This window comes from Salvia splendens, chromosome 5 (genome assembly GCF_004379255.2).
Source record: "Salvia splendens isolate huo1 chromosome 5, SspV2, whole genome shotgun sequence".
NCBI classification, from domain to species: domain Eukaryota; kingdom Viridiplantae; phylum Streptophyta; class Magnoliopsida; order Lamiales; family Lamiaceae; genus Salvia; species Salvia splendens.
In genome coordinates this window covers 13680850-13696127 of record NC_056036.1, presented here as the reverse complement: position 1 = coordinate 13696127, position 15278 = coordinate 13680850, and the positions used below count along the sequence as shown (strand labels likewise).

At 41.6% G+C, this 15278-nt stretch overlaps 1 protein-coding gene across 1 annotated transcript; it reads right to left on the bottom strand.

Annotated features, from left to right (window-relative positions):
- Nucleotides 1–9735: 9735 nt before the first annotated feature.
- Nucleotides 9736–10462, bottom strand: LOC121803171. Its single transcript, XM_042202874.1, has one exon. The coding sequence runs from the start codon at nt 10236–10238 to the stop codon at nt 9831–9833; it is 408 nt and encodes a 135-aa protein (XP_042058808.1). The 5' UTR covers nt 10239–10462; the 3' UTR covers nt 9736–9830.
- Nucleotides 10463–15278: the final 4816 nt, after the last annotated feature.

Below are 15278 nucleotides of genomic sequence, written 5' to 3'. Positions count from 1 at the left end.
AAAATTATACTCTCTCTCACTTTAGCAGTCATTGTTGTGTTGAGTTATGCGCTGGTTTTAAGAATAAATATAATTGGTGATATATGATAGTGGAATAGGGTCTATATGCGACTCATAAAAGCCAAGAAAACCGTTTCCCGTATGAATGACCAGTACTAGTGAATAGGATAGAATGAAAGAAGGAACTCCATTCACTATCTAAAAATAAACAAATCTATCTTTCTATTGTGTAGAAACTTTATGGTTTCTATTAGTGCAAATCCAATCACTCGGGTCCCATTTTATATACTCAGTATTAGTTTTATAATAAAATATGAATGTTAGTAGAATGTGAGACCTATTATCATTTATTAAAGATTCTAACTACGATTCTTAATGTGGAACAGATTAAAATGAAAAATTGAAACTGCTAAAATGGAACGGAGAGAATAATAAAATTATTAAAATAAGATAAACTGAAACATTTGCTTGTGATTTCATTAAGGGCATCCGCAATGGGCGGACGATGGCACGCCCGATGGCGAGCATCGTCCGCACCCATTGCTGGTGCGCGCCATAGGGCGCGGACGATAGTCGCTCCCTATACTTCGATCGCGGAGGATAGCGCGGACGATGGCCATCGTCCGCCCCATTGTGGAGGTCGTGGACGATCAACCGCGGACGATGGCACGCGGTTTCGTTTTTTTATAAATACCGTTCATTTGTAACATTTCATTTCACTCGATTTCATTTTCGAAACTTACAATTACATAATTACTACGAAATGGATTAAAGCCCCAATAGTCCTACGTTTAGCGCATGGGCGCATTGGCCGGGTACAGAACCCGGCGATTATCGTTCGTTCGACACCAACGCCCATTACGATCCCGATTTCAGTACGGAACCGTATGGCTTGTCTGACATGGAGCCGTCTCCGCACCGCCCAACCGCAGCGGCCGATCCCGACCCCGCCGTGACCGCTTCCGCCCCAGCCAGAAAGAAGCGGAACCGGCAGCGGGCGCAGAAGTTGCCGCCTCCCGGTGATTGCAATGAGTACACCCCCGGTCGTACGAACTACAACGACGACGAAACTCTCACCTTGGCCCGGTGTTGGGTAGATATATCGGAAGATCCGATATTCGCGAACAACTAGCGACAGATCGCGTATTGGAACGCATCGCGGACCTCTACAATTCGGTGAAGCCGCCGACCGCGTACAAGCGCAAGCGTGAGCAACTCCGCAAGCACTGGGATCAAGTCAAGAAGAAAGTGAACTTGTACGCGGCGGAGTTCGAGAAGTTCACGCGGTCACAGGGGAGCGGCGAGAGCGCGAGCGACGTGCGAGCTAAAGCGCTGTTGTCGTACCGGTCGATGTACGGCGACTTCAAGCACGAGGCCATATGGGCGCTCTTGAGGGACAAGCAGAAGTTCCAAGGTGGAATTCTGCACACTGGTGCGCCGAAGAGGACGAAGACCACTGAAGCTGGTGATTACACGAGCAGCGGCAGCGGCAACCACCCGGTTGACCTCAACCGGACGTACGTGGATGAAGGGAGTTCCGGCACACCGGTGTCCTTCCGGCGTCCTCCCGGCGTCAAGGCTGCGAAGGCCAAGGGGAAGGCGACCGCGACCTCATCGTCGACCGTTGCAACCCAAGCTCCGGTCCCGGTAGAGCTCCCGACCCAGACGGCCACTGCGTTTGAGTCGTTAGCAACAGCATCGATGGCAAGGACGATGTTGCAGACGCACAGGGCCCTCAAGAAGTGTACCGACCCCGACGAAGCCGAATATCTCCGGGCATTACTCGATGAGCTGCGTCGGAAGTTGAGAATTGGTCCTACTTAGTTTTTTTTTTATTAGTTCAATGATGTAACTTTTTTTTTTTAAAACTTCGCCGTTTGTTATTTAGACCGTTTTTTATTTACTCGTTACTTGTTATTTGAAAACAGTTAAATTAATTAAACAAAACAATAAAATGATGATGTGGCGCGCCATATGGCGCGCCTTAGGGCGCCCCATTGCTAATGCTCTAAGTTGTTTCATCGACACTTTAAAAAGTCCATGTTTCTTTTGCAGATTTCAGTTGGATTGTCTGCTTCATCTCGTGAAGTACAATTTTTGCTCATGCGTTATAATGTTTCGCACTTGTAATATTTATTAGCGTATACTCTCTTCGTCTAACCAGAGTATGCATTTTTGGTTGAAGATGGATTTTAATGTACAATTGATAAACTAAGAGAAATATAAAAAAAATAATTAAAATGAAAATGGGTAACACCTCAATAGAAAGACAATAGTTTCCAAAATTATAGAGTGCATACTCTTGTAGTACAGAGTACTAAAAAAAGAATGCATATTATTGTGAGACCGAGCGAAAAGTATAGTACTATTTTCGTCCTATTAAAAATAAAACGTTTTCAATTTTAAATTGTTCTATTAAAATGAAACATTTCCTAAAATAAAAATAACATTATTTCTATTTTTTTTATTTCTCTTACTTTATTCTTTCTTATTCACGTAATAGTTTTACATAGAAAGCAAATGTTTTATTTTTGTAATAGACGGAATGATTCTTTACTTACAAAACCCACAAAGGTGATAAACGTCACATCTTTCCTCAGCACTCCCACTGACATATGATTGTTAACAAATGATAGTGATATTATTAAATGAATTGAAAGCTAATTCGAACAGTTCCATAAAATAAAATTGATCTTAAGAGCATCCACAACGGCGAGCAGGACGCCGTCCGTCCGTCTGTGCCAGTGGCACGGAGACCTCGTCCGCCGTTGCGCTCGCGCCGCTGGCACGGTGCTACTCGATGCATCGAGCACGTCTGTGCCAGCAAGCAGGTGACGTGGCAGGCGCTGATTGGTCAACGGCATAGCCGTTGGCAATTTGTTTTTTTTTTTAAATCGGTTTTTAATTAAAAATATCGATTAAAAATAAAAAAAAAATTATATTTTTCCACTTCCCAAAAAAATTATATCCGTTTTCTACCCACTTTTATTTTTTTTTCATTTTTTCCTCCAAAAATACACATTTTCATCTATAAATACCCCCACTTTCATACCAAAAAATTCACACCACACTACACAATTCTCTTCTACATTCTCTCATTTCCATTCTCAATCTTTCTTCCACTCCTACAACATAACAATGTCCGGCCACGGCGACCCCGATTGGTTCGGTTCACAACCGTTTCCTAGTCCGGAAATGGAATATTCTGCCCCTCCTCAAACCCAAAGTTCAGGAGTTCCGGGTGGCTACCGGCCTTACCCGATCGACGACCAAGATGCCCCCGAAGGGCTATACGGGTGGACACCCGAGCCCAGAGCGAGGTCGAGCGGCCCCTCCCAAACTCCGACTCCTCCTACTCGCGGTGTCCGCACACCGTACACTCCGGCGGAGATGAAGCAATTGTTCAAGGCGTTCTTGTCAATCTCCGAAGATCCGGAGGTTGGCACGAACCAATCCGACGATCATTATTGGTGGCGCATCTGTCGCCGGTACAATGAAAACCGGCCGGCGGGAACAATCGAGCGCAACGAGAGTATGGTGCGCAATGCCATATACAGAGCCAACGAAGAATCCAAAAGTTCCAGGGGTATTACCTCCGGAAAGAGCGGTCGGAGCGAGGTCGACATCATCAGTTCCGCCTTGTCGACCTACCAATCCATAAACTACAGCCGTTCAAGTAACTCAACATTTGGCAGGAGACGCGGTCGCATCCGAAGTATAGGGGAGGCGTAACATCCTCCTCTAGCGGCTCCTCCAAACGGTCAAGGTCGGTATCCCTATCCGACGCCGGCTCCGAAGACGTGGCTAGCCAACTTGCCGGAGCTAACTTAGGTAGCCCCGACGCCGGCCCGAGCGGTTCCCAACGCCGACCGCAAGGAAGGAAGAAGACGGCAGCCAACCGCCGTCGCGCCACGACTCCATCCGGCGATGCTCCTGAACCCGCTCCCGTCCCCGTTCCCTATGCTCCACCTCCACCCTCAACCAACTCGTTGTGGGCGATTTTGGCCCAACTCAATATGGCCGATAGGTGAACTATGACCTCCCGCGCAACTTCGATCTCATGAGGCCATGATATTGGGTCTCCAAAAACAATTGGGGGTAGTGCCGCCGGATGAATAGTCTTCCACGGGGTATTTTTAGCCTTTAATTATGTAATTTTTAATTTTTAGGAGTTTAATTATGTAATTTTTTATTTGTAGGAGTTTAATTGTGTAATTTTTAATTTTTAGGATTTTAATTATGTAGTTTTAATTTTTAGGATTTTAATTATGTAATTTTTATTTTATTTGTAATTTGTAATATTATTTTAGTTTTTTAATGAATTTTAATATTATGAAATATTTTATTTAAATTGAATAATAGAATGGTAGGACCCTCGTGCTCGTCCTTGCGGAAGAGCACGGCTGTGGGTGTTGTGCTCTTGCCTAAGAGCATGCAGAAAAAGTGGAGCCGGACCCACAACCGTGCTCGTTGGCAAGAGCACGGTTGTGGATGCTCTAACAATTTCTCACGTACGATTGTTTACGAATGATAGTGAAATTATTAAATGAATTTATATCTAAGACTTCGAACAATTGCATAAGATTGATCTTAACAATTAATAGAATATTTATATAGATGCATATATAGCATAAAATTTCAAATTGACTTCATATTATAAGCGTTACTTAGTAGTACTAAAATAATATTACCTTCGTCCCATGATGATGCATTTTTCTTTACTGTGCTGAATAAAATGATATGTTACTAAAATAATAGTACTAAGTAATACACCGTAAAGTACTTTTTTCTCTCAAATAAACATACCCAGCCACTTTTTATTATTTCATTTAAAAATCCAACTACTTTCTCTTTTCAATAGAATAATTAATTTTCTCTCATCTTAATATGCACTCCCACATCATAATAAACAAGCAAATGTAATGAAGTATTTCCTATGTTCTATTTTAATAGAATTAAACTAACTATGTAAATAAAATAAATAAGTAATAGGAGTACATTAAATGTGATGAACACGATGATTACCTAATTCATAATTAAATAATGTAATATGGTCCTATTAAGATGATAAATATCCATTATTGTTATAACTATTACCAACTTTAGTCCGTTAGATCTCAAAATAGATGGTAAAATTCAAATATCACACAATATCCTGTTTAAAAAATGTCAATAGAAGTATTATTCGAAAATGAATTTTATTAGTCATAATTACCTATGTTCTCTTTCTTAATAAAACATCTCACAACTTTCAATTTATATAACTATCCCAATTTAACATACTGACTCGGAATTATTTTAACACAAGTGATACCCGCAAGTGTACACTAGATACCCGCAAGTGTACGGGCTAGTGTGACAATTAGCAAACAAGAGTATCGTATCCCACAGAGACAAGATTGTACCAACTTAACTACCACGAACAAATATTAACTACTATCTAGACAATCGGAAAAAGTTTGGTTTGTTCTAATACTACTAAAAGCATATAAAAAGCAAATAAACAAGTGAAAACAAGTAAATAAGATGTGAAAATATAATACGGAGAAAATTGTAGAACTCTAGGATGCGATGCACAATTCGAAGCTCTTATCCAATCAAAATGTCTTACCTTTCAGTGTCTCTAGAGTTATTAAGTCGACCGCAATTATAGATTAAACCCCCTCCCGATGTGAGAAACCTGTAGATTAGGTGCTAGGATTGAAGTCCTCTTCTAATCCTAAACTCCTAACTCCCAAAAGCTCGATTAGGTCAAAGACCTCACTCAAAACCTCAACTCTCCCGAGTTCTATTGTACTAAGGTGTGAATTATTCTTATTTCCAAATTAATTATTTCATCTCCTGATTAATCTAATTAATCATACACAATCAAGTGGTGATCAAGCAATTGAAAGGAATAAACCCAAGAATAATCAAATAACTACAAGAGCAAGGTAAAAACAAAATCAACTGGATAAAAACTATGAAATTAGTGCATCATCACCAAGAATTCTACAAGAAGGGTTTAGCTACTCATGTTCATGGAGGAAACCAAGTCAAACACAAAGAATCCAAACAAAAACATGAAAGATAGATACTAAGAACTCTTGTGGAACGAATCTATGGAATGAAGGCTTCAATCTTCCGATCTAGAGTCTTCAATCTTCAATTCTCTCTTTCAATGGTGTTCTTGGGGGTGTGTGTGAGTGTTGGAGGCGGTAGATGTCGAATGCATCTCGTGGACTGCAACCCTAGCTTTTTCTTCTCATTTTTCCTCTTCAAAAATCGTGTTTCCTGCTAAATTACGCGTCATTTAAAGTACCCGGTCGGGTGGGATATTTGTGCTAGATATCCACCCGGCCGGGTGGTCGAATTCAGCCCCTCTCTGCCTCTTTCACGCACAATATATGATATCTGGCCGGGTGTAATTTCTGTGTTGTTAATTCACCCGGCCGGGTGATGCTCTTTTCTTCCTTACTGCTCCATTCAGCTGCATTTTGCCTTATTTTCCATCAATTTTTCATAGAACACTCAACTAACACATAAAACTCGAAGATATAGAATAATTGGCTGGACAAAGACAATTTCGAGTGATAAACTCGGCATTTAACACTTCAACAGACCAATTACACCGATAAAAACATGAGTTTATCACATACTCCCTCCGTCCCAAGATAAGTGAACCATTTCTTTTGGGCACGAGATTTAAGGAATTGATATTTAAAAAGTTAAAGTAAAAAGAGGAAAGCATGAGAGAGAGAAAAGTAGAGAAGTAAAAAGAGAATAAAGTAAGAGAGATGATTTTTTGCTAAAAAGAGAAATGACTCACTTATAATGGAACATCTAAAAAGAAATATGACTCGCTTATTTTGGGACGGATGGAGCATGATACTATTAGATACGATGAGATCTTTGAATCCAATGCTATATAAATGTTGGTAAATAAAGTTTAGTTATCATTTAATTATTAGTAGTATTTAATGTAACATATCATTATGAAAAATATTAACTATATTAGAAATGTGGAATTTAGAGACGTCATAAAGTGTACTCCGGAGTATAATTATTCACATATGCATCAGTTTTTCACGGTCAAGAATCAAGTTTATCTAACATATGTAAAATGGGAATGGAGCACCTAGGCCATCCACAACGCTGTTCCTATACCGTTCCTTAAACCACTATTTGAGGGCCCCACTGTACTTTTTTACTCCATTCCTTAACTAAGGAACGGAACCTGCAACCCTTCGTTCCTTAACCGTTCCTTAAATTACTATTCATTCAATTTCATTTTTTTTATTTCCAACCCAATTCAATTTAAATAAACACACTTTAATAAAAAACAAACACACTTTATTAAAAAACACACAACATTAAAAAAAATTCAACTTAAACTTAAAAAAAATAAAAAAAGCACACAATTAAAATCCTAAAAACATAAAAACCACAAAATAAAAAACACACAATTAAACGTGGGAAAATAAAAAAACTACTCCGCCGGCGAATCATCCTCCGGAGGCGGTCGAGGTTGAGGGGGAGTCGGAAGGCCAAGTTGTGATGCCATATACACAATTCCGTTCCACCAGGCCGTGAATTGGGCGTACGAGAAGCGGGAAGTGTCCGCCATTGTGGCGGTCATGTACGCCACCATAAGTGTGTCCGAGCCTCCCCGCGAGCCCGATCCTGAGGCCGACTGGCTTGATTCGCCTCGGCCCTTCCTCGCTCTAGCCGTCTTCGCCGCCTTCGTCCCTTGCGGCCGACGGCGCCCACGGCTGGATCCCCCGTATTCGTCGGGTATTGGATCCCCCGTACCCCCAAACACCTGCGGTGTACCCTCGCTGGCCTCACCGGTGTCACCAGACGAGTAGCGGCCGCTCGCCGTGTGCTTCGTGTGCTTTGAGGTTGAGCCCGAGCTCGAGCGGACACCGCCGGCCCACCTTTCCTCGTCCTTGACGAGCTGCCAAATATCAACATATTTGAACTGTAGACCGGTGTCCTGGTAGAAGACGCGCAAAGCCGCCCTCAGAATGTCGGCGCCCGAAGCTCCGCTTTGGTAGTTCGCCGCTTCGGCCGCGTAGATGCCGCTAAATTTTTTGACCTGTGCGTCGACTCGGCCAAAGTGAGCACGGAGCATTGTATATTTGCGCTTCCGGGCCCCTTTCGGCTTAGTCTGGTGGTAGACATCACGGACCTTTTCCTAGAAGCACTTGGCGGCTTGTTGGTTCCCGACGATGGGATCGTACGAGACGGTGAGCCAGGCGGTGTACACCGCCTTAGTTTCTTCGTTGTTGTACGGATGCCGGCCCAGATCCTCCAGTTCCTCCTCCTCCTCGGGTGCCTCAGACGCAGCCCTAGAGCTTCCACCGCCTCGGCTTCCTCCCTGGGTGGGTTCTACGGGGATATCCTCCCGAATCTGGGACAAACCCTGAGAAAGCCGCGAGCCGGGTGGTCAAGCGTAGGCATCCACATCGAAAGTGGGTGGTTGGTACCCACCCGGCGTCGCCGACCCCTGGGTGCCCGGCGTCGACGACTCGGAACCACCTAGTGTGTTGTACATGGTCTCCCAATCACCGAACGCGTTGAGATCCCACCCACCGGAGCCGCCACCGCCGTAATTCCCGTCGCCGGACATTTTGTGAAGGAGATTGAAATAGAAAATTGGAGAGGAATTGATGTTGGTTTAGGAAGAGTAGATGTGTAGTTGTGTGTGAAATGTAATAAATTAGGTGTATTTATAGAATAAGAAAATAAAAATAAAAATAAAAAAATTAAAAAAACGGTAATATGACCGTTTTAAAAAAAAATTTATAAAAATATATATTTTTTAAAAAAAAATTAATTATTGCGTCATCGCTGACGTGTCCCACTCGCGGGCCGGCGAGTGGGAAGCACGCACGAAGCGGGGAGCGCCACGTCGCCCGAGCGCGTGGCGGCACAAGCCGTGCCGCGTTCCGTGCCGTCGGCACGCGGAACGGAATGGGAGCGGAACGGTGCGCCGCAACGCGTTCCGCGGTGAAACCGTTCCGGCGGAACGGCACGCGGAACGCCTGCGGCACGCGTTGCGGGTGCCCTAAGATTTTGGTATGCCAAGTGAACGGGGAAGGGAGCCTCAATACTATTTAGAAGAAAAAGCTCATTGTTTTCAGAATCGAATAGACTAGATTTAGTAGTTACTCCCTCTGTCCGCGAATAGGAGTCCCGTTTTTCCATTTTAGTCCGTCCTCGAATAGGAGTCCCGGTTCACTTTTACCATAAATGGTAATAGGGTCCCACCTTCCACTAACTCATTCCACTCACATTCATTTAAAAACTAATATATACAAGTAGGACCCATATTCCACCAACATTTTTTCACCCACTTTTCTTAACATTTCTTAAAGTCCGTGCCGCCCATAAATGGGACTCCTAATGGCGGACGGAGGGAGTATTAATTTAAGGTGTACTAGCTGGCAACATAACAAGATCCAAAGGATCAAAAAGTATTTTTGGCAAATACTCCGTACTATATAGGATCAGTTTTGGACTTCAGTGTAATAATATATGTGTAATTATATAAATATTTAAGATTTTATGTACTCAAAACTGCACTAGAAACATGAATTGTTTTGTGTTGTATCCGCTACAGTCAATTCAGTATTTAATTATCATTAAAAGATGAAATTAGAGAGTTTGAAAAGTATATAGTAGATGGTTAAGATGAAGCAAGAATTCGGAGAGAGGGGGAAAAAAGAATTAAGCTGAAGGACACATGCGTAATTAAATGATATTACTGGGGTAAAATGTGAATGCCCCACTTAATTAATAGGAATATGAACAATTGAATTCCTACTACATTTTGGTTTTGGACCTATTCATTCGGGTATGACATTCAACCTCGCCGAGAACTTCCCTCTCCGGCGCCAAGATCCAGCATTTCCCGGCGGATTCTTGGCGGAGAAGACGACAAGATTCCGGCCAAGAGCAGAGCTGGCTTTGACGGCCAATGCGGCCATATCCTGGGGAAGGAGGCGGCGGTTGAGGAGGGAGAGGGGGAGGGCGAAGTAGATTTGGCCAAGCTGGAGCTCCTCATCGTCGGTGACACCCAAAACGACGTCGTCGAATCCCATTTCATCGGAATTGCAGATAAAAGAGTCAGGGAATTTTTGCAAAAGGTAAGAGACTCTAACGGGATAGGAGTATTCTTGTAGTCTCCCATCTTCCAATATCAACTTAGCCGTCGCTACTACACAACTTGACTCGCTAGAACTGCATATCCCCATTTTTGTAAGCAATCTCAGCTGAGTGGTTGTGTGTGTGTGTTAGGAAGAGAGAGAGATAGTGCATATATATATATATTGCATGGATATATAGAGAGAGAGAGAGAGAGAGAGAGAGAGAGAGAATATAAATCATAAATTTGTAAGGTTGTGGATGACAGGTTGTAATGCTGGAGAGTACAGTATCCCTAAATTGTGACCTACTTTCTGCAAAAGGGTTGGAGATTGTCATTTTCGGTATAATAATTGAGGCCACTCTACTATTGTGTAGGGTTTTACAACTTACAAGACTTCACCTTTTCACTTTTCTTGTTTTTCTTGTTTTTATTTCAGTTTATTACCTACTCCCTCCCATAATCCTAAAAAATTTTCGCTTTAATAATCTCAGAAGATTCTCAGGTGAATGTAATTGTGAGCAAAAAAGGGACTTGTATTAATCACTTGAACTCCCTTAATCCTATCATTTAAGGATACATTTTGACTTGATATAATGTATTTCTTTTAAAAGAAATTATGAAGAAGAATCAGTGGAAAAAGTAAGAAAAATATAACATCTCAAACATAAGATTCTTAATTTAAACAATGTTAACCGAACTCTCATGAAAACATATGCCACCAATAATATGTTTCAATTAGAGCATCCAAAACTCACGCCCCTCTCCTTATCGTTATTCATTTCATCCATCTCATTTGTTTCATCATCGTTCAATTTGTACCAGACCATAACTTTTAAAATGTGTATCATCTATCTAGCTATCTGTTAAGGACCTAATTCCTTAACGTCGATTTCTACGCAAAATCAAGAAACGCGATGTCGTCGTTTGTCGAGCGCCCAACGTTGGGTCGTGACTTGGACGGCAAAAAAGAGGTGGTTGAGCGCGAGATCAGCCTCGTCGGCAACCTTAGGAGATGTTTCTTGTTTGCTACTCAATTGAGCCAAAAGAATGATAATTTCATATATTGATTGAATGAATAAAAAAGATAACAGTCTATCCTATTTATAATGCTACTGACTTAATGAACAAGAAAACAAAGGTATAGAAAAAGATATGCTAAATCCCTATAATATCTAAACTAAATAATAATAATAATAATAGACTCGTATCAACTCCCCCACGGTTAAAATCCACCTTGTCCTCAAGGTGGGAATCACGAAGCAAAAAGGAGAGTTGAAATCAGAAGCTTCGGCGAGGCAACTCCTCCTGGATCAAACGCACGAGACTGCCCTCTCTTTTTCAATATTTTCTTTGTGTTGCGGATTGCGGTCTTCTTCGTAACCAATTTTACAGTCTTGACTCTAATCTCATCCTCAAATAACATTCTCTTCTCTTCCCTTTCCTCTTCAAGGTTGTACTTTTGTATCTCAAAAGCAGCCTTGTCCATCCTCGCGATTTTGCTCTGCTTTTCAGGATGCATAGGTAAATCCTTTTCTTTCGACTCCAAACTAGAATCAAGAGCTTCAGGTGTCATCTCTTTCTCGATCAGCCTCAGAAAGGTGTTGTTGACCTCATCTTCTCTTTTGGTAATAGAGTCATTCTCCTTCCTTATCTCTTTCTGATTCCACATATTACCAAGTACTATCAACATCTCGTCCCTCTTCTCTTCACCATCGTGCGAATCAATTTTCCACTCCTTTTTCCTTGAGCTTGAGACACCCGCTTGCGGTTGACGAGGAGAGGCGCATAATGGAGCTTTCACGGACATCGATAGCAAGGGCTGGCAAGGGCTCGGTGCGGCGTAGGGCGGAAGCTCAATAGTCGATGTTGTACTTGGCTGTTGTAGCTGACGATCTGACCATAGCGGTGGCTTCTGGTCGAGCACGAGTTGCGGGCGTGTGGGGGTACGAGAGCTTGGGAACGTGGGGCGCTGGTTCCGGTTTTGGGGCTGCTGGCACAACAAGTTTGGGGGAGTCAGCTGTGGCGGATGTTCTGGCAACGGGAGAGCGCGAATCTTTCCAACACGGCGACCAGACGTTTGGGAGGGCAGATCCCAGCAAGTCTGGTTTTCCGCATGCAGAAACGGCTGCTGGTGCGATTCTGGCGAAGACCAACCCGAGTTCGGGCTTTGGCGAGCGCAATGTGGCTGTCGGAGTGGCCGTTCCTGCTCCGCGAACTGATCCCCAGAGGTGAAGGCGTTGCGCGGAGGCCGGTAGACATTCTGTCGGGCAGAATACCAGCTGGAATTAGAGCGTGCATGCGGCGGCTCGTAGTAGTCGCTGAGCTCTCCAGGTGGCCGGTAGGCATTCCGTCGGACGGAATACCGGCTAGAATTAGAGCGCTCGTGCGGCGGGTCGTAGTAGTCGCTGAGCACTCCAGGTTGTTCCCAGTCTGAACAAGAATACGGCTGCGGGCCGTACATATCTGGGCTGAAATACGATGACGACCCAGAGGTGTAAGGAGGTGTTCTAGGCCGCGACTGACTGTGGGGCGGATAGCGGCGGGTTCGCTGTGAGTACATCGGGTCTGGCGGCTGATGAGGCGGTGGCTCCGGCCGCGGAGGCGCACGAATCTCTTTGCGGGAATCGTAGCACGCCTGTTGTGCATACGTTGCTTTATACGCAAGCAAGTATGTCCTACGCCGTTCGATTTTGTCACAACGTGTTTCCAACCTGGACATAGCGGCATCCAATTGATCGAATAGTTGTTCATAACGCCCCACTTCTGTGTAGTTGCGTAACATGATGACGTTGAACGGCGGCGGTGAAGCTCGACAGTGGGAGGTGATCGAGCAGGTGATGTGACTGAATTTTTTTTTGATATTGGTGATTTATTTTGGGAATATGGATGACGAAGACGGAGGATGAGCACGGGATGAAAGCACCAATTGTTAAGAGCACAATTCTCTTAACGAAGAAATCCTGCGATTACACTCGCAACACACCAATCCGGCGCCCCGAACGTTGGGGTCGGCGGCTGAAACTGAGAGACTGGAGCGGAGGATCCCTCCGTCGGCAGTATTGAAAGTTTGTAGAGTATTGCACAAGTAATGTGGGCAAATTATTTCTTCATTCAATGAATAAAAAGATAACAACCTAGCCCTATTTATAATACTAGAATACTAGCTTAGGGAACAAGAAAACAAAATATGAAAATATACTATGAATCAAAAGATATGGGGAATAATAAAAAGATAACTAAATATTTGGAGAATCCTAAGATATAGGGGGATCGTAACACTATCTTTCTCAAATTTATCTTCATTTCAAATAATTATAAACTAAAAGTACGAAATAACAATATGTATAGTATATAGGATTGTATTAAATATCGAACTAATTTTAAAGACCGAACTAAAAACCAAATCTTAGTCATCTATTTTTCTAATCTAGTGGATAAAATAAATCAAGCAAATGATTTACTTCATTTTATACTGACTTCATTATTAGATCGTTTTACTCATAAAGGCTGAACTAAAATGATCTTAAAATGAACTATGTAATATATGCAGAACTAATTCTTAGTGTCGAACCATCGAACCAAAATATAGTTAGTGTAGCATAATGTCCCATTCTGATCTAATATGGACTTCATATTAGATCGTTTTAACAGTCCCATTCTGGTTATGCAAATGATTTACTTCACTTTTAGATAGTTTTACTTTATCTAAAGTGAACTAAAACGATCTAATTTATGATAAGATAATGTCCAAAGGTGAAATGTGCACATATGGCATTTGATGTACCAAAAACAAAAAATAAGTTGGCAAACATCATAATTTTACATTTTAATTTACTATAATTTTGCAATTTTTTCCTTAAGTTTACAATTTTAACTGAGCAACATGTTAAGGATAATCTCCTTAACGTCGGATTAACTCCTCCGTGAGGTCGCGGGAATCGTTTGCCCGTCGATCGCACACGGTAAGAATTAGGGTTCCTCCGTGAAGTCGCGGGAATCTTTGCCCGACATCAACAACGACAAGAACTAGGGTTTGATATTGAAGAAGAAGAGAAAAGCTGCGTGAATAATATTCTATTTCATGAAAGATGATTATGAAATATTCCCACATATTTATAATGTGGAATCCTCAACAAATAAATCTAATCTAATCTTAACCAACTAAGCAAAATATACTATAAAGATATTAATTACTAAATTATGGGAGATATGGAAGATATGTCTTGTATCACAACATCTCAAATAGACTAGCCCCAACCTTTTGTGCTGCCAAATTCTTGCCAAAGCTGCTAATAACAATACTAATTGATTTATCTTCAAGTTTTGTTTTATTATATTTTTAATTTTGGACAATTAGAAAAACGTGCCAAATGCCAATCGCAACTCTCAGCTCTCTCTTAACTTGACTACCACCTAGAATTTGTTGATAACGTGAGAATTTAAGAGAGGTGTTTGGCCTTTGTTATTTCTATGCCTTTTGTTAATTTTTAGGCCTTTCCTCTTCGTATTGTGGCAACCTCCAATCCACATGGTCTTTTCTATAAATAAATGGGTTTAACAGATTGGAGATCATGAAAGACACCAACCAACAAGCATTCTTTATTATTTCTATCTTTCTACGTCATATCGTAGTGTATATTATAGGAGCATTGTTGGCTTAATTTCCAGAACTCCTTTAAATTTGTCGGTATCCAGTAAATTTGAAGTGTTTCTACACATTAAAAGAAAATCATTTTTATATTCGGTGACAATATGTTAATTCGAGAGTACTAGTCAAAGCGTATATTGTGGAAAATCACTTTTATCAACTTAGACTTATAAATGTAAAAGTTACTGCAAGACGTAATTAATCCAATAGGCAAAAAGTATAACTATTGGTATACTTTTGTATCAGATGTGTGGTTTTATTATTTATTTATATTTATATTTATATTTATATTTATATTTATATTTATATTTATAGGATTGTATTCAAATCCTTTTCACCTTATATATCCTTTCTCCTTTTTAATCTCATCCATGGATTTCAATGCATCTAATGGCTTAAATTTTAAACTGAAATTATCAAAAAAAATTAATTTTCAACGCTTGGGGGTGAAATAGGGATTAACCAAATTTGTTAGTTATGGAATTGTCCATGAATTAC

Coding starts and splice junctions, on each gene's coding strand:
- LOC121803171 (XM_042202874.1), bottom strand. CDS start 10,238: ATGGGGATATGCAGTTCTAGCGAGTCAAGTTGTGTAGTAGCGACGGCT.